General features: G+C 51.0%; 1 protein-coding gene across 2 annotated transcripts in view; it reads right to left on the bottom strand.

Moving 5' to 3' along the window:
- SMOC2 (SPARC related modular calcium binding 2) overlaps positions 1-20,108 on the bottom strand; it is a 143,657-nt gene that overhangs the window by 29,434 nt on the left and 94,115 nt on the right. For both annotated transcript variants that reach the window (XM_059399310.1, XM_059399311.1), the window contains exons 8-9: positions 9,928-10,114; positions 4,190-4,272 (exon numbers count right to left, since the gene is read on the bottom strand). In XM_059399310.1, the coding sequence (XP_059255293.1) occupies positions 4,190-4,272; positions 9,928-10,114 (270 nt within the window). The remainder of the gene's footprint in view (positions 1-4,189; positions 4,273-9,927; positions 10,115-20,108) is intronic.

The raw sequence follows: 20,108 nt of genomic DNA, 5'->3' as shown, positions 1-20,108 counted from the left end.
TTTGCCTCCCGCACGGCCTGACTGCGCGTTTGCCTCCCGCACGGCCTGACTGTGTGTTTGCGCACAGGTCTGCACGAGCTAGACCTCTCCAGGTGCTGCGGGCGCGGCCGGGCACCCAGGAAGCCCCTTTGCACCTTCCGTGCCTTAGCTGAGGAGGGACCTTAACGCTCACATTTTCTCACTCCTCTGTGGACGTATTAACAAGCGGAGGACGCGCCCGGCACCTCCTTACAAGTAACTTCAAATTTCCAGCTGACCTTTGTGAGTCTTTCCTCTGCGTGTTAAGACTGAAAAAAAAAAAAAAAAAAAGCCTTTGCTTCCTTAACTTGTCTTTATGTGTTCTTATTGTACTGCGAATGAGTAATTCCCACAATTTTCCACCACGCCTCCTCCAGTTTCTCCTCGTGCTCTTGAAAATGGAGAGAAAATATCCACTGAACTAAACAACTGTTCTAATAAAAATCTCACTGAGACTTCTGCCAAGGGCAGCGCAGTCAGGACCAGAGTCTTCGCCTCACACATGCCTCCCGCCACGTCCCGCATCCCGTCTGATTTCCTGCGGAACAGCCCGAGCGGCCCACGGTACACACGCCTGCGAGACTTCATGGAAGTGTCGCTTTCAGGAAACACCAGCCTGTGAAGCCATCATCCCTAACCAGAGGCGATATGCCGACGGCGAGATGAGCAGAAGGAGACACGTGTCCTGCTGCCCGGCGTTGGCGGGCAGCGGGCTCGCCAGCGGACATGGAGGCCACGCAGGCCACACAGGCCACAGGCCACACTCGCCGAGCAGGAGCTCCTAAAACAAGTGAGTTTTGCTTTGGGAACGCTCAAAACCACATAAATTAATAGTGATGTTTTCTTTATACCGTTGAGACTCAGAGCAGATCTCGCCGGGACACTCTGCTTTCAGGTAACAGACAAAGCTGAACTAAGTAAACGTCTCGCTGAGGACACGTCCCCGTGTCCTCTGGACCTTGTGAGTAACTCCCTGAGCACATCCGCGAGCCGGACGCAGCGTCGCCTCAGGCCCTTCCCCCGACCCCCGACCCTTGTCCCGGGATCCCCACCTCACCGAGCATTTAGGATGGAAACCACGTGTGATTTTCACTGAGTTCTCACTCACGGCGCTCTCTCCTACACTGGATTTAAGGCCCATGTCTTCATCATACATCCTACAAAATGCAATTTGTTTTTAAAGATTTAATAACCCTATTTGCCCACAGTTTCATTTCACATTTAACCCTCAAGCTCACTGGTCAGAAGCCAAATACAGCAGCTCTAGTCTCTCTCCCACGTGTTGGGACTCAGTCTCCAGCACAGCCAGAAATGCAAACTCAGACTTCGCTCCTGAGGTGACAAGCACGGATGGCTCGCCGTGAGGCCACCAGACAGCTCTCTACAGAACGACAAGGTCCTGTCTCCCACACAGCGCCCCGCTCTGTCCCGACCCAGGCTCTCGGCAGCCGCGTGGCAGAAAGCCCCCCGAGCAGCGACTGAGCATGGACGGAGCTGGGCAGACGAGCCTCCACAGACACGGGACCCCAAGCTCGCCACGTACATATGGGTGGAGGGCTGTTGTCCAAAATCAGACTGTTTCAGCTGAAATTGGGGAGACACAGGTCTCTGAATTCAGTATTTGATCCAACAGAAAATCATAGAATTTGATGTTTTTAATGGGTGAACTGTTGACATCTCCTATTATCTTTGAAAGAGCCTTGAAGGCTGTGGGGTCCCTGTGGGAGAGAAGTGAACCCGGGGGTCTCCTGGGGTCCTGCAGCCCCTGCGCAGGTGCGAGGCCCAGGGTCCGGCTGCCACCCCGCTCGTGGAGTACAGCCACCACAGCTCTGTGCTCGCTTCGGGGGGCGGGCATGATGCCGCCGGTCGGCACATCTCCCCGCTCGCCGCGTCAGAGTCAGCGTCCGTCGCAAGCACTAGCCCAGAACTGCCGACTACACTCCCTCTGCCGGGCTTTTCATCCCCGAGACTGACTTATTTGTGCTGGAATTCTGTGCCGCTCCCCGCTCCCCTTTATCCACTTCCCCGTCCCCACTCACCCCTGCTCTGCGGGTGCGGGCGAGGAGGGCCATCTCTGTCCCGATGGCCCAACGATCCCCCCTACCCTGTCTGGGCTGAGGGGGGCGGCATCCCAGCCCTGGGGACATGTCCTCACCACCTGCTCGCGACTCCACCGGCCGACAACGCCCCCACACTCCTCCGTGGGACGAGCAGCTGCTCCCACAGTCCAAGCGATCAGTCCCATCTTTAAATCAAGGGCCCGTCTGGTATTTAATGGGCTCGAGTCACCGTGAAAAGAGCTTCTAGCAAGCCCACCCCGGCGAGGAGGAAACAGAGAACCGACTCTGGTCACGGCGCCTTTTACTAACGAACAATGCCAGACTGGACGCCCGGAGACGGACCGGCTCTCGTAGCGAGCGTGCGAACCCCACAGCCCGAGCCAGAAGTGGTGGGGTCCGTCCTATGTCTGTCCTCCCAAAAAGGAAACCGCGCAGAGTCGTGGACCCGTGGAGCCGAAGGCGCAACACAACTGAGACCAGCTACAAACAGCAGGCGCCCACTGAAGGCTCTCGGTGCGCCGAGCCCCTGCCGGAGCCATCATTTCCTGGGAAGAAAAACCCTGCGCACCCCTGACGAGGCCTGACATCAGAGGCGAGAGATCACACCAGGCGACGGAGGGAGGGAACTCGCTCGGCCGAGAGCGTCCGGGAGCAGTTCAGCCGTCCCCGAGCTCCTTCCAAGGGTTACACACCATGAATACAAAAGGTGCTTTAGTAGGAATCTGCACGGGTCTGTGGGTGCTCCTCCGCCGGCTCTCTCCTCTCTCCCTGTCCCAGGATGCAGGAAGGAGCCGACCCGTCAGACGCAGAGCGCACCGACCACACAGAGAGAAGCACGGTGCAAAAAACCTCTAAAATAAAAAATCACAGGCTCCTTGAGCCTGCGTCAGAAGGAAGTCGCTGGGGAGACCCACGCCGGAGACGGCCCTGCACACGCACGTCGCAGCAGCCGCAAAGGGCGACGGGTAGAGTCATCTTCAGGGAGGAAAGCGGCCCCCACCCCCCACCCCGTCTTAGCTACTCCCGCTCCCACCGTGGCTGAACAGATGGAGGCGGGCCTGCGTGCTATTCTAGTTGTTTCTATCCGCGCTCACACACAAGAAAACACCTTTACTCAGATTTTAAAACCCTCTTTACCGACACAAGCGCAAATACAGCAAGAACCACACTGTTCTAAGCAGAGTTTATCCGGACTTGCTCTAAGACCGGGATCAAACATGTGCTCTGAGCTAAGACAGAGAACAGTTTGCATGGTCTCTAAGGCCTTGGTTAAACGCACCCAATCTGGAGATATTTAAAAGAAAAAAGAGAACCAAAAGGACATAAATAGTGAGTAGCTTTGAAGCATCTTACACGTCATCAAATTCACGCCACGAGGTCAGAGCTGTGTCTGTAAACTCCTGATCTCATGCCATGAGCTGAACTGTGGGACCCTCGCCTGCCAGGTCGCCGTGTCCATGCTGCCACTCTTAACCCCGCGTACGTTCCCAGAGGGACGCAGTGTCCGCCAAAGGCTTTAGGTTTAAGTACTGAAGTCGTCATTTCTGGCGTATCATAAACACGTACGTGCTTTTTGATGAAAGACAGTATCCATTAAACATCTTCTGTGAACATATTTTTAATAATTGTAAGATGAAACTCACTGCCTCTGTTTAATTTGAAATACTTCTTTGTAATTAAATTCACTTGATGCAAAGACGGAGTTCATGTTTTATTCAAACCTAAACTTCAGCTTCTTGAATGGTTGATTCAATTCAAAAGGAATGCCCGAAGATGACATTTGAGTTACTGCTTTCTTCTGGGAAAACAAGTAAAGGACCCCTTTGGTTCAGAAGTTCTGATTTTAAGGGACAGTGTTTGCTTCTCTGGAAGGCCGGCTCTGGGACTGGCCCTTGAGCGTCACCCGCTGCAGGAGAAGCAGACGCGCACGTGCCCGAGGCGTGCTCCCTGGGGTCCCGCGCATCTGCCGACCGCGGGCCCCTGGGGAGGAGGGTCCCTGGCCAACGGCTCCGAGGCCCCCACGCATGCCCGGTGGGAACAGAGCTGCAGAAATTCTTTCTCATTCTAAACCTGCCAGAAAGCTCATGGTGCCAGCAGACGGCTCTACTCACCTTGGAGCTGGCGGCCTTTGTACAAATCCCTCGTTCTGGCGGGGTGAGCCCGGGCCGTGTTGTCGCATTTTGGCTGTTCGTACCTGCGGAGCGGGGGAGAGCAGGAAAACGGCTTTGACACTCGGAAGACGATGGTGTCTTCTGTTTCTCAGGTGCTCAAGCACAGACACCGACCTCCGCCCACAGCACATCTGTGGCATCGACCTCTCCTGATGTATGACCGCTTATGACCTTTGTGACAATTTGCCATCATCAGTTCATTTTTCAGTCGGTAGGAAGGAGCACAGGGCTCTGCATCCTCCTCCAGTTTCTGGAACAAATCTCGCACGGGGGCTGCCGAACGCCACTACCTCCTCGCCACCACCTGTTCCAGGGTTGGACATGGTTCAGAGGGGACAGGCTGGGGGAGAGGAGTCCGCGGGTGTGGCCCGGGAAAGAAGGAAAAGTCACAAAAAGAACCACAGAAGTTTACATTTACGTATGACTGGAAGACCAGCTACATCTTAATCCGATTCAGGAAGCTACAAAAGGTTGTCCCTGTGCTAATAGGAAGGGAGGGGAGGGAAAGTGAGGGGAGAGAGAGAAGGAGAGAGACAGAGAGAGACGAGAGAGACAGAGACAGAGACAGAGAGAGACGAGAGAGACAGAGAGAGAGACAGAGAGAGAAGGAGAGAGACAGAGAGAGAGACAGAGAGAGACAGAAAGAGAGAGAGACAGAGAGAGAGAGAGACAGAGAGAGACAGAGAGAGAGCGCACCACGGGGCACCTGCAGCGAGTGAACGGAAACTGCCGAGAAGTCCTGCCAGGTGGGTCCTGACGTGGGAGCAGCAGGCGGGGGTGCTGCTGACCCTGCCCCCGAGAGGGCGCATCGTGGTGATTCCGGAGCTGAGGAATGCAGCTGGCGGGCTTCCCACGCAGGCGCAGGGCAGCAGCTGGCCCCGGTCTCCAGGGGGTGCTTGTGGGCCGCTCTTCAGGGACGCCCGTGGTCTGGGCATGGGTACCACAGACGGGGGAGCCCGGGGTCCGGGGGAGAACCCCCGGCCACTGGGGACACTGAGAGAGAACCCGCTGCCCCCCATACCTCATGGAGCTAAAGGGTGGACAGTGTGTGCCAGTGGGCAGGGGTGCGGGGGGAGGTCCCGGACTGAAGGTTGCTGACTTCCAGAAAGTAAGCGGATTCCCGGCTTCTCACCATCCATTCGGCCCCATGTTCCTCTCTCGCTCCCCTAGAAAGGGAGCTCACACTTACTTCATAGTGGTCCAGATTCTTATTTTTTCTTACTTCTTGTTTTCCCATCAGAGGAAATAAAAGAGAATGAAGTGTCTCCCCGAGGGACACATTTTAAGTGTCCTTCCCTTGGTGGCCAGTCCCGCAGGGCCGAGCGGGTGTGGCTGAAACCAAGGCACCCCTCCCGGCCCTCCCACCCCGAATGGCCTCTTTGATGATAGAGACTGTGACACCCACTCCCGCGAAGGTAATATGTCTTTATGAAGTGTGGTTTTTGAAATTAAAGAGTCCCTGACACACTCAGCGAGTAGTTAAGCGATCACATTTTAACCAACAGCCATTAGCTCATGTTCTTGGGAAATGCGGTGGGGTTCCTTACAGACGGCAGAGGAGCCACAGCCGTGAGAATGCAAGCAAGGGGAGGGGGACCCACGTCTCAGCCCGGGGGACTCCTGTCCCTCCCGGCACCATAGCAGGGAGATGAGAGCCGGACTTTGCCAAGAGGAACTGAGCAGAAGCAGCCAGCCCGTGAGGTCGCCCTGTTTTCACAGACACGCGTCAATCTGGAGAACTCCCCGTTCCAGGCTGTGGGTCAGTGTCTGGGGAGCTGGAATAGGCTGGAATAGCTGAACTGACACCTGCATTAGAAGTGACGTCGTCACAGCTGACGGCCCGTCAAAGAGGAGCCGTGAAAAGACAAGCAAGTGTTCCAGCTTCTGATGGATGAGCTGGAAACTCAGGGCCCGGCCGTTCCTGGGGACATCCTGCTCCTAGGAATACCCGAGCGCACCTCGGGGACGCTCACGGCTGCTCTGTCGGGTTAGAAGCTGAACGGGTAATAGGAACTCTGTGCAGAGCCTCCGGAGTGCCGGAAGTCAGTGCCGGCGTCTTCACAAGGGCCGTAAGAGACCACACTGTTTCCAAACCCCCGTTCTGATCTCGAACTCTGCAGCGACCCAGCAGCTAGCCACCCTGGTCATTCTGGTTTTGTTCCCAATTTGTCCTGGACGTGTCTTAAGAATCCTAGCATTTTGCTGATATAAAAAAAAGTATATTTAAATGAAAGCATCCTGCCTCTTTTACAGAATATTGGGAAGTGCCTTGACCTGCAGAACTGGCAATCTCCAGAAATAGAATTAATGCCTTTGAAGTCTCGAAAAAAAAATCAAATTCTGGGTTGACATCCATCACATTCTTTTCGATAGTGTTGAGCTTATTTGTATATAAAAAAAAAATGAACTTGTCTTCGTTCCCCATCCGCTTGGCCATCAGAGAGCAGGCTTTCTGCCAGGGAGAGACGTGATTCCACGCTCCGTGCACTCGGCCACTGAGAGAGTCGGTTCCTGAGGCTGGGACGGGGGCGACGTAGGAAGGGCCCGGAGCCAGCGGCGATGGGTGGGCCTGTCCTCAGCTGTGACGCTGTGGAAGGGGAGCCTGCCCGCCCTGGGAGCTGATGCGCTCGCCGGCAGTCCGCCCGCCGCGCTCCGTCCGACGCCCGTGCCCGCTCTCCCCACCCCGCGGCAGTGGCCAGGCCGGAAGCTGCCCCTCGCAGCCCAGATCCTGTCCTGCCGCCCATGCTGTGGGCTCGGGCAGCTGCCTGGGCTCCAGCCCACAGGCAATCTGCACGTGTAGCTCAAATGTCAGTTCTGACACCGAAAAGGCAGGAGGACCGGGAAGCGCTTCTGCACCTGGACCAACTCACGCTTCCACCCAGATGATCACCCCTAGACGATCAGATTAGAAGCCCTGTGAGAAGGAGGCAGCCGTCTGCCCTGGCAGGCAAACCACGTGGGCTTGTCGTCCTCAGCACAGCCTACAACAGAACCCATGCGCTTTAGCGTTCTTGCTTGGGGACACGAGGAAAAGGAAGCTGGCTTACGACAATGCTTCTTATGTGTATGGCTTCTTTCTGTCCCGGATTTTTAAATCGTTCTTCCCCATCAGTCAATACAAATGGGAAAGATAACTGAGGGTGAAAACCCGAATCGTCTACCCCAACGTTAACACAAATCCATGAAGCTTCTCCCTGGAACGGATTATTTCAGAAAATCAAAAGAAAGGAGACCGAACACGACTGGGCATTTACACAGGAACGCGGAGGACCTCCCGATGATGCTGGTCCGTCACCGAGGGAACCCGGTGCTGGCTGGGCTGCGGACGCTGGCCAGCAGCTTACCAGATGTCCCTTAATATTGGTAATTTGGACTGATTTCCCAACACCCACGCCCCCCTAGAGATCAGTTTAAACTAATTTTTCCTGCTGGTGACGGGCTTAGCCATGGTCGCTTGATCCAATTCTGGCCAACAATTCATGCATTAAATTCACTAGGGGCCTCGGAGGGAGGGTGGGTTGGCTTCCTAAGAAAGACAGAGACGGGCGGTGCATCTCCTGAATGCTGCAGTGTCTGGATGAGATGCTCAGATCCTGGCGGCCACTTGGCACCATGAGAAGAGTCCAAGGGCAAAGACAACTGTGTCCTCACCGACATCACCAGATCACAGCGTCAACCGTGTCCTCACCGACATCACCGGATCACAGCGTCAACCGAAACGGAGCTTTCTCCACCTCTGTAATTCTTACCTGAGGTGAAGCAGCCTCTTGTTTATGCCTACTTGTCAGAGTTACCACTGTTAGACATGAAAAATGTCCTAATTGATACACCTTGGCTTTGGATCCAAACAACTGGGTTCCGGCTCCAGGACCTCCACTGTGCCAGGCAGCGCTCACTCCCTCCGTCTGGACTGCGCCCCTGCATACATCTGTCAGATCAACCCCCAGGATCTTCAGGACTTGACTCCAACATCCGCTTTCCAGGGTGGATCCCCTGCCATTCAGGTCAAGTTGAAGCCCCCCATCCCACCCCCACACACCCTCTCCTCTTCCTGGTTCATTCTCCTCCAGAGCAGTGGGCATTCGCCAGCACATTTCCTGATACTCAGGGCAACTACTTCTCTGCTTTGCCTAAAGTCCATCTCCTTCCATTGGAACAGAAGCCCTGTGGGAGCATGGGTTTTGTGCATTTTGTTTCTGGTACATTCCTCACCCCTAGAACAGCATGCATGACACTGAGGGCACTGGGAGGTGGCTTGTCCCAGGTCTGGTGCCAAATGATGGGAACCCTCCTCCAGGAACAGTAGACCTGGTCTGGGGGTGACAGGCTGAGCATCCAGTGAGGGGAGACCCCCAGAAAGCCTATGGGGAAGGCTTTCCTTGCCGTCAGAAGGAAGCCCCAACTCTGTTAGATGATGCTTCTAGAAACTCTGTCAGGGATAAATCACAAAGCAATCCCGTACGTAAAGGTGTCCAAGCAGAGAGAACAACAGCAGCAACAGATGCTTATTAAAGCCCTTGAACTGTTGAGACAGTCCGAACTGCCCTTCACCTTTGAGGGTGCGAGCTGCTGAGATTGGATGCCGTTGGGATGTGAGGTCTCCCTCGTGCCGCCGCAGGAGTGCTGCTTGCTCCTTCCCTGATACTCCCCAAGCAGGAGAGAAAGTCCCCGCGGGAGGAGACCTGCTCGCTGGGTCAGTGCTCCTTCCCCAGCCGCGGGATAGTGATGGGCTCTCGTGGACCATCCGCATTTGGGATGGATGAACGGAAGGTAGGAAGGAAGGGAGGGGGAGGGCTGGTGGGAGGACGGACGGACGGATGGACGGACAGACACGTAAAAGGCTGCATGGGAATATGAAGAGATGGAGCGTTTCTTCCTCGAAGTAACTCATGGCCATACTTGAGAAATTGGGGGAATAATTTAGGAAGTGTCAACATGCCTGTGTCTAGGTCCTAGAAAAGAAACCAGTGGCTAAATTTGATAGCTTTTGAGAAGAATATTTTTGTACATTTGTAATTGTTTTTATATAAATCTATGGACATTCGAGATCACTTCATATAACAAAGAATGGCAAACACATCTTCACTCGTGTTTTTACAAATTCCGTGAGTCGTTTGTGTGATTCGGGTCACACAACCGTTTGCCCAAACTCATGGAGCAGGAGTGAGCCCCGTTTCTGTATCTCAGAGCCCGGCGCAGCGCGTGCTGCTCTGGCCTTTAGCACATCGTCTTTGCTTTTGTACTATAGACAGCCCTTCTGGGAGATCAGTTCTTTCAGCCTGGGAAATGCTTGGCTCCCTTTGCCAAAACCAGAAGCCCATGGAAGCTTCCAGTGCTACCTGAGTGCCCATCACGCCAGATCCCAGAGCCGGTTTCCATAGTCCCAGCCTGCGTCCATATCGACAGAAGCAAACATGGCGTAAAGAGCTCAGCCTCCATAACCACTTGCTGCCGTTCACACAGGCAGCTCCTGGTGGCCGTCCCAGAGATGGTTTCCTCCGGCTTCTGACGGCCAGAGCCATCGGTTTCTGCAGGCTGCCTAGACAGGGAAGCGAGTGCATGGCGGGAACAGTCGGGCAACCAAGTGAAGTCTGGCCGCCAGGCATCCACGTTGGAGGCACCCATGGGGGTTTGCCCCCCCATCTCCTCCCTCCCTCGGCCCATGGGCACAGCTTTACCTGGTAGACGTTCCGGGGATGGGGCGTCCGGTGTCCACCAGGACACACCAGCAGTAGCCAGTTGAGGGGTGGCACTGCACCGGCTTGTAGAGGCCGCCGTGGGCGCACTCGGGGATCACCACATTGTCGCTCTCGGGCCGCCTGGCCTCCTCCAGAGCTGACTGCTGCTCCTGGTCACACGAGGACACTAGGGGAAGAAAGACAGGGGTGTGAGCGTACAGCACGGGGCAGCCCCGCGCGGAGTCCCTGAGGGTGCCCGGAGAGCCGCCAAGACCTGAGAAGGAAGGGGCTGGGGCTGGTCCGTCGGAGCGGCAGACACATCAGGAGAGAGTTGCGGCACGGCGGGCCCACGTGCCCCGGGACCTCTCCTGTTAGGGGCGGACGGTTCCGGACACACAACAGGACTGCGGGAAAAGCTGGACATCAGCCGGTGCCAGGTTTACGTCTGGGATGTAAGCACCAAGGCCATTTGTAAGTATTTTCTAACATTTTTTTACAATCTGTGCTGGACCTAGAATCATGTTCTACTTCTTTCAATATTGTCACCACTTTTATTTGCTGAAGCAAAGGGAGTGAACATCCATGTGCCTGGCTTATTTGCGAGCACAGTGGAACCCTGTCTCAGCCCACAATGAGCCCAGGGCCACTCGGCAGAATGCGTGTACGCAGAACAATGAATCCTAGAAATGACAGTGGAAACGCCTGCTGTTAACCACGAGAGAGACACAGTGTAACAGTAACAGTTACACTGTGTAACAGTGTAACCCTGACTCTCATGGAACAAAACAGTTGCTGTTTAGAGTTTTCCTCTGCTTGAACTGCCCTCGGTCATTTCATGGCTTTTCTAAGTTAGCCACTGGGTAGATGAGAAAACAGAGGAATGCACAAGTCACACAGGGAATGCCACGCAGCTAGAAAGGGGCCACCCCAGAGCGCAGATCCAGACCGACAGACTCCGAAGCCTGTGGTCTGATCGCGCGGCCAGCCTGTGCCCCACGGACTCTGGGCAGATGGGGATCTCATGCCATCTGTGCACACTGGTTTAAATAAGCCAACTGCAAAACTCTATGGGGCTCCTCAAAAGTTAAATACAGAACTACCCAGCCCAGCAACTGCCCTTCTCGGTGTTTACCCAAAGAATAAAAGAACACTAATTCAAGGACACCTGCCCCCATGTTTATAGCAGCGTGATCGACAATAGTCGAACTATGGAGAGACCCCATGTCCATCGACTGATGAAGGCATGGTGTAGAGACAACGGAATATTATTCAGCCATAAAGAAGAATGGAATCCTTTTGCTGTATTTGCGATAATGTGGATGGACCTAGAAAGCATGACGTTAAATGAAAGAAGTCAGAGAAAGACAAACACCATACGAGCTCACTCATATGTGGAATTTAAGAAACAGAACAAATGAACATAGTGGGGAAAGAGAGAGAAAGAAACTAAGACGCCGACTTCTAACCCCAGAGAGTGATGGTCGGGGGGCGGGGGACGGAGGAAACAGGTGACGGGGATGAAGGAGGCCCTTGTGATGAGCACCGGTGATGTGTGGAAGTGCCGAAGCCCTATATGGTACACCTGAGTCTAATATTACACGGTACGCTAGTTAACTGGAATGTAAATTAAAATTTGGAGGAAAAAAAGAAAGCTCTAAAAGTCAGCCCATCCCTTGGCGTATCCGCACTCCAGTATCCCAACAAAGTGAGTCCTGTCCACTCAGTCGTCCTCAGAAGGTAATGACTTTGAGTCAAATAAAGTAAAACATGGAGAATAACTTTATCCTTCATTATCAAGTCACACATGGTTTAAAATATAATTTAGAAATATTCAGCATATTTCAAATATTCCTCTTCTGGATCCTTCCAGCCTAAATACATGACAGTAAAAATGAACAGCGGCAAATCAAATCCCCTCACATTGTAAAGAAAATGTGGGGACATGTCTGAGATTTGTCTGTGGAATGAGCTTCTCTAGGTGCGGCCTCTGGACCCCTGAGCAGGAAGACGTTGGAACAAGCATCCGGTTGCACGACCACTCGTCCAGGGGCTTGAGGTCAAGGCGAATCTCAGAGCCGCCGTGTCCCGAGGCAGGACAGGTGGGGCCTCCCAGCCCCAGAGGAGCTGCCGAGACCTGAGCCCTGAGTTCCCAGTCAAGCACGTGGCTAACGGCAGAGCGGCCCTCCACCCCGGGGCCCACACCCCCAGGAGCACACCCGTCCTCACGAGAAGCTGCTGTGGCATCTAGAAATGACATTCTTCTGCTTTCAGGTTTCTTCTTGCAAAGGAAAATAAAATAAAATAACGCACTGAGTGAATATATTTTGATTAGAAATCTCTATAGCACTTTTCTACCTCTGAAGTGTTCTCTGTGAAGTATGCCTGGGTCCGCTTAGGAGCCACTTAGCTACCATTCTGTGACTGTAGCTGTGACAGCAGACAGCTGGAGACCACCAGGATGCTGAGATAGAGCGTGTTCCCACGTGGGGGCCGAGAGGCGGGAGGCGCGCCGGACGGCTGTCGGGGACGGCACCTGCCACGGGCCCAGCACACGGGCAGGAGTCACGTGCAGAGCGTCTCTACGGACCATGTTTCAGAAGACTTGGCTGTGATCGCCACTCCTCCCCCAGGGCCAGGAGAGCACCTGGCATATATCAGGCTCTCAGGATATTTCTTTTTAGATAATGAACCATGGTTATGACGATAATAGTTGGAAAACGACTTGGATTTTAGCCTCTCTGGCACCTGCATGTAACGTAGGACGATAATCATACGTGGAATTTTGTGATTCGTTCTTACTGATATAACCAAATGCTATTAAATTTTTTAAGCCATATACATTTCCGCATATGTACTAGAAAAACCTAGAAATGTTGCCTTTCAGATCCTTCTCCATGCTCCTACCCAAAAGCTATTCCGCAGCTCCCTAGACTGAACAAGGCCTCCTGAAACCACAGAGGAGCCAGACTGAAGCGCGACTAATCACCGTATCGGTCCAGAGCCAGGTTTTGTACGATAATCACGGAACCCACGAGTCACTCAAATGTCACAGCTGGTGCCAAAATCATTTTCATGGATACGAGGAGAAGGAAGAAATCGGCCCTTGGGCTCACAGAGCAGCTCACACTGCTAACGGCGGGCTCTCTGGTGGCCGTGCGGAGAGCCTGGTACGGAGACCCGTCCCAGCAGCTGGTCTCCGGGCTGGTACCGAACAGCCGGTGGGACCCAAGGCTGGCCTGCAGTGTCCTGCGCTGGGTCCCACCGTGCCCACTGGGGTGCTATCTGCCTCGTACGTGAACTTTGAGGACGTTGGTCTATGGTCTTGGGCTGTGCAGACCACGGATCCGCTCCGGGCCCCCGGGGAGCTGCTGTCTGAGCAGCCCTCCACTCTGCGAGGCCTCCAAGTATTTCCAATAAAATCTCTGTATCCTTAGTTACCCAGGATCAGATTTTTTTTTGTCTGTAAGTTAAGAACTTAAACAACAAAGTTCTGATCCTTGAACAGTCTGACCTCGGGTTGGCATTTGGTTTTGATTTCTGAAATAACAGCAATGATCCGTGCGTGTGACACCCCCTGGTTGAAGACCTTCTCTGCGTCAGGCGCCGTTCCAGAGCCCATGCGGGCCACTTCTAAGTACACAAGCACAATTTGTGGCCACCTTGTGTCTGATACCACCACCACCTGATTCTTTTAAAAATTTCAATTTGTTCCTTTAGAGTTCTGTCCTATGCTATACACTCTAGATTTTGCTCATCGAATACATGGACACAGAAATAAAATCCAGCATGCATTACATGGTCATCGGAAAGCCGCTTTCACTCCAAGTTGGAAATTGTCAAGAAGAAAGTGACAGTGATTTGATTTCTTACTGTGTTGCCCAGGACATCCCTGGCGATCACCAGAAGTCATCAGGGAAAACAGTTGAGCCGCATCTCAGCGGCAACTAGGTGTTCCTTTCCAGAAACCCACAGTGTAGTTAGTCCAAGATAGATGGACTTTCTTCCGGGGAGAATTTTCTAGCACACGCACCACCACCACTCCCATGTCCCACCCCGGAAAACACACCGCTCACTGTAGCAACCCCTTGGATCCCTTTTGGAAATTTTATTAGTGAACAGAATTTATGGTGTGATTCTCCGGGCACCAAATACTTTTCGTGCTTCATCCAACGACACATTGTATCTATAGGAATGGTTCCGGGAAATTCCTGAAATTCCTGAAATGTCCCTTTTGAGTATTTCATTTAATATTTGCAGATCCGTTATAAGCAAAATAAGATTGATTAAGTCAACAATCTCTTATAATTTGCCAAAAATGTTGTAAAATACAGAAGACATTAGAGGTGAGTCAGAAGAAATTCCACGCTGGTTTGCATAAACATCCTGGTTGGTTAGAAATGTTAACACGAGCAATTTTATTTGGTAAATCTGGTTCCACATGGGAACTTAGGGAAATGCAGTTATGTTTTCTGTCCATGAGGGCATCTCAGAGGAAAATCTTCTTTAGACAAACTCCTGACAGCCTCTGGGAATAGGGGCTGAACAGAAGCATGATTTCTGCATTGGAAAGTGGCCCTCCTCACCACGATGGCCTCAGCGCCGGGGAACCTGACCACAGGTTCCACAAGGGCTCCTGCTGGGGACACGAGAAGGTGGCACAATCTCCCCGTGTTCCATGAGGGTCATCAAGAACTTCAAATGGAGGCAAACGGGGAGCAGAGCGACAGAAGTCATATTTCATCACAACTCCGGAAGCTTTCGGTCACGGAGACCCCCCGGAGCATGGCTTCGAAAGGGACCCAAAGAGACAGGTCTTGAGGAGGGGCCAGAAGCATATCGATAAGTCCCCACAAAGCATTAGGAAAGGATGCAGGGAAGAAGGATCTTTTCTGGAGAGAACGGAAGAGTGAGAACGGAAACGAGGAAGCTCGGAAGGGGAGGCCGGCCCCGAGCACGGCGGCCAGGCAACGCCCCAGAGCCTGGCAGGGCAGAGCCAATGTCTGCCGCCGGCTGGACCCAGCGGCTTACAGAGGCCACCAAAGCTGGGCTTAGCTCAATGATATTAATAGACGTTAGATTGACTCCATTCCAAATAATGGCCATCAACGGAGAAAAATAAGGTTTGGGATGCTGGAAAATAATTCAGCAAGAAAATAAAATAACGCACACAAAATTCAAAGTATAATATCTAGTTTAATATGTTAGACACAAATATTTCCATTTGATTTCCTCTCCAGCAGGGCTCTACTGCTATGATGGTCTCTTGCACGAAACGTTGAGGAGTTCGTGTATGAAGGAAGAGAGATTGAAAAAGGAAAAAGACGAACAGGATTATAATGTGAGCTCATAGAAAGGGCCAAGGAAGGTCCGATGAATCAGAAGTCACTGCATTTGCCCAGGAGAAGCTGCCCAAAGACAGACCCCATTTGAGAACGATGTCACGGGAAAACGAAAAGTTGAGATGTTATTTAGAACTGAGGATGGGGTCAAAGGGATATTTTCCTAATTAAAGCGGTGGAGAAGGGAGCCTTTTGGATAAAAAGGTACCTGCTCCTGCAGAGTTGGAAAGTGAGTAGAAACCTTCCAGTATAGCTATGGGGGGGGGGGGGCCGGGATGGGGGCGCTGAGCCCGGGGGGGGTCACCAGGGGAAAGGTCAGGTCCTAAAGTCGGAATCAGGCTCCCAGCTTTTCTGGGTCCCTCAGTCTCTCATCCGACCAACTTCAGCGAAACCGAATCCCATGTCCTCCCTTAGCCCAACCTGCCGGTCTCCCAGGATGACTGCAGCCAAGCACAGCGGAACAAAGTGATAGGTTCTGTATGAACTTCAAGTGTCACTAATCCCCCAGGAGGCACGGAGATGCAAAGACAGTAAAGAATGACTCGGGGCCGGGAGGAAAATTTAGGGACCATGGGGGCTTCGATTTAAATCCCGTATTCAAGCATCAGAATGGGGAAATACGCGGTTTTTCTGTAACTGGTGGATCCACCGACGTCCACATTCATATCACATTATCCTACCAGTGACCCGGCCACCACGTAACGACTGACATATAAACAAAGCTCAAGTTACCAACGGGTCTGGAGCAGCCGGTGGTGCGTCTGCTAAGCGCTCTGCACCGGCCGCGTCAGGTGGCAGAGACCCGTCCTCAGCTCTCCATATGGCAGGCACAATCCATCACACCGCCAGATCTCGGCATCGTCCACCGAAGGGCAGCCTGCCACCCAGCTCACCAGATCTGTTCTCACCCAGGCCGCGGGCTTCCATAGTCCAGACAGCTCTACTCTACCATGGCCTCACCAGCTGCCCTGCTGGTCCCTTGAGCTCCTGCAAGATGTGCTAACTGTTCCCACAACTGCGGCGATCACCCTGAACTTCTGGCCTGGCCCACTCCACTCACTCTGGCCAACTTCTGAGGAGACAAGCTCTCTCTGGCTCGGAGAGCCTGCCGTGTGTGTGGCCCAGACACCAGACCTCCGGGGCCACACACGCCACTCAGAGCAGACTCCCAAAAAGTCATTAGCACTCTGGGGACAGGTTGCCTCAATAGTTTTCCATTAAAACATTGAACTAGAAATAGGAGCACAATCCCAATTTGTTTCTATAAATTTTAATTTCTGCAATCATATAACAACTGTATTTTTAGAAAACTTCCTCTGTAAGTTTGGTTGGATTATTAATTTTAAAATATTATTTTATTTCCCAAGCTAGCAATATATTTTGGTGACTTAAAATGTGTCTGACAGTGCGTTCCAATAATCTGACAACCAAAGGCAAAGCAGATTATGACAAACAGCTGCAGAACATTTATGAACCTAAAGGGAGCAAAAAGCACTTAATGATGATCTCATTAACCGTATGCCACGTGATTTTAGTATGATGTTTAAAAAAAAAAAGAGAGAGAGAGAGAGAACTTCGGGTTTGGCTACATTTCCAGAATATGCAAGTTGCACATGTAAGTTCTTCCAGCTGGCGCACATCCTAAGGGTTTCACATTAATATTTACTTTTTCATTGTTCATTATCCAACAGGCACAGAGTCCCAAAAACCTCCTTAAAAGACTGAAATACTTGAAACTCTGTTTTTGCCCATCCTCATGTCCAGCACCGGCATCCTTAGTCGTCTGCACACCTCACCAGCACTCCCGGACCCAAATCGTCCACAACGAGGTTGCTATTGTCTGTGCTGCTGGGAGAGCACTGCCCAGCTGCTGGCTGGTTGGTGAGGTGGTGGTGGGGGGGTACTGTTGTTTTCTATAAGGGACCCTGTGTCCCTTTATCCATATAATAATCTGCTCTTGGAACATTCTGTGTTCTAAGACATAAAGAATTCCATAAAATTGTCACTTAACAGTACCAACACCCTTAGAGTTTCTCAGAAACTATTTGCAGATAATACCGATAGTCCTTGCTCGTTGTATTTCCATTAACTCGTATCCTCTTATCTAACTTCTACTGACAGATTCTACATTCTATTTACCCCCATCTAATTTATTTCCATAAATGAAGAAGCAACCCAGCAAATTTAACATTCAAAGTCAGCATTTTTACTTAAATCTCTGGTAATCGTTCCAAAAATATGGCAGGCTACAAGACCTGAAGTGAAGATTAAACAAGATAAAGAGAAACACAGAGTCTGATCTGGCCTATGGCTTTAGGGAAGTCGTGTACGTTACAGGAGTCACTTGCCAGGTGTCATAGCAGGGAACTCCTCATGAGATGGTCAGAGGCACAACGGGATATTACATGAGACATTCAGAATGAAGGATAAGACGTCATGCAAAACTGAAGGGACCATTTAAAATACTAGAAATAATACTCAGTAACTCTTTCAGATACTTTGATAACACTATGCCTTATATTAAAATGTTTTCAGTTATAGTAAAACTATCCACTTTTAGGAAAATTTAGGTGTTCACTTTTATTAAGGTGAACCACTTTGTCAATTAAATGGCTAAACTCCCAGAAAACTGAAATTAGAGGAAAACCTTCTCTATCTGTTAAAAAGCATATACTTCAAAAACCCCCAGCAAACATCAGATTTAATGATAAGACTGAAGGCTTCCACTCTAAGACTGGAAGGAGTCTCACCACTTCTGCTTGTCATTACACTGGGTATCCAGGCAAGGCATTAAAGGTGAGAAATAGAAACACATAAAGATTGGAAAGAAAAAATGTAGAACTTTCTTTAATCACATGTGATAGAATTATGCTTGTAAGAAGGAACTAAAACATCTACAAAGAAAAAAACTCCTAGATTTAATAGATAAACATAGCAAAGTCTCAATGTAAAATGTCATTATACAAAAATGACCTGTAACTCCATGTAGTAGCAATGAATAACTAGAAGACAAAACATTTAAATGGCATTTTAAATAACTTCAAAAACATGAAATAAATTTATGAAAAGATGTGCAAGAACTTGAAAAAACACTGCTGAGGAAATGAAAGGAAACCAGCACAAACACAGACAGACGCACCATGTTCACGGAACAGAAGACTCAGTGACGTTATGATGTGCATTCTTCTCAACTTGCTCTGTGGTTTGAACACAATTTCTATCCAAGTCCTAGGAAGCTCTGGGTTCCTGGGTGGGCCAGTCAGTTAAGTGTCTGACTTCAGTTCAGGTCATGATCCCAGGGTCCTGGGATTGAGTCCCACTTTGGGCTCCCTACTCTGTATAGATCCTGCTTCTCCCTCTGCCTCTCTCTCTCTCTCCCTCTTTCTCCGCCTGTGTGTGTGTGTCTCACAAATAAATAAATAGAACACAAAAAAAGAAACAAAGGGATATATAGTACATTATGCTATCTATATGAAACTCTAGTCCCTGGAAAAGTAACATAGAATAATGGATAATGGAATTCAAAACAGGAGTTATCTCCCAGAAGGCATTGACCCAGAAAGGCCTGAGGGAGCTTGCCCATGTGATGGAGACTGTCTTGGTCTTGATGGAGTGTGAGTTACATGGGCATTCCCACTTGTCAAAGCTCATTTCACTAAACACATCTCTCTGGTCTGTGCATCTCCCTATATGTAAATTTCCTCAATAAACAAATCAACACTTAAATGAGTCTTTACAAGTTTTTAAAATAAGAATAAAATAGGAATCCTAAGATATGAGAAAATATTGGTCACAATTTAATTGGCAGCATGTTCTTCCTTTTTTAGGTGTGTCTTATGATGGATGGTGCCTTGAATCAGTGATGTACAAAATACACATGAACGCCCACAGTCAGTAGAGCTTAATGAATGCTTTGTCTTTTCCTTCATTTTCCTAGTAGGGTTTGATGTCCTAATATCTATATGTGCTACAAAACAAAGACCTCTTAGCATGAAATATGGTGTCAAGAATAGGATATGAACATCTATAGGCTGAATGGGACTCTAGACCTGTAGTGTTAGCTTTGTCCATAATAACTCTTGGGCCTCCAAGTATGACTTCATTGGTTAAAGAGAGTTTCCATCCCAAGTGCGAATAAAACCAGTGGAAATTCTGTTTGGTCCCATATCCAAAGGATCCTGGTAACATCAGTGTGACTCTGCTTTGTAAGAGTCCCCAAGTCAGAAGCAGTTTTCCTGTCTGGTCAGATGTGTCACATGAACAACCCCTGCGCCCAGCCCTCCCCTTCCCCTCACTTCCCCCATCCAGTCCGCGGTGTCCTTCGTCAGTGTCCTCTCTGGCCTGCAATCTCATTATTATTAGCTGGCCCGACTCCCAAGAGTTCGCAGGCCTGCCGCACTGCTCTGACATGCACGGACTAGAGCTTGCTTACCTCTGATGGCCTCTGCCAAGTCCCAATTACCGCTTCAACCACAGCCAGGGAGGCTGGAAATGCGTTGTGTCTTCAGCCAATTCCCACACCAATCCCGGACTATGTCTCACCCCCTCCAGGGTCTCCCACACAGGATAATTGCACACTCACATCTTGCTGACCTATCCTTCCTCCCTTCTTATCAGCAGAGTTTCTATAGCTTTTCCACACCGGCAGCGAGCCTTTCCCGCTCTGTGAACTACCTAGCTTGTGGGATGTCTGTCGGCATCAAGCAAGCTGGGGCGTGGCCAGTATGTGCGTCTGGACCTGCTTTCCCTCGTCTCCACTCTTGCTCTATGAAGAACATTCCCATTTTCCCGCTTAAGCAGGAGGATGAGACACATGAGCAGAGCCCAGCCAAGATCAGCAGG

The sequence above is a fragment of the Mustela nigripes genome, chromosome 5 (genome assembly GCF_022355385.1).
Source record: "Mustela nigripes isolate SB6536 chromosome 5, MUSNIG.SB6536, whole genome shotgun sequence".
Taxonomy (NCBI): Eukaryota; Metazoa; Chordata; class Mammalia; order Carnivora; family Mustelidae; genus Mustela; species Mustela nigripes.
The sequence above is the reverse complement of the archived record's forward strand: the minus strand, read 5'-3'. Positions and strand labels throughout refer to the sequence as shown.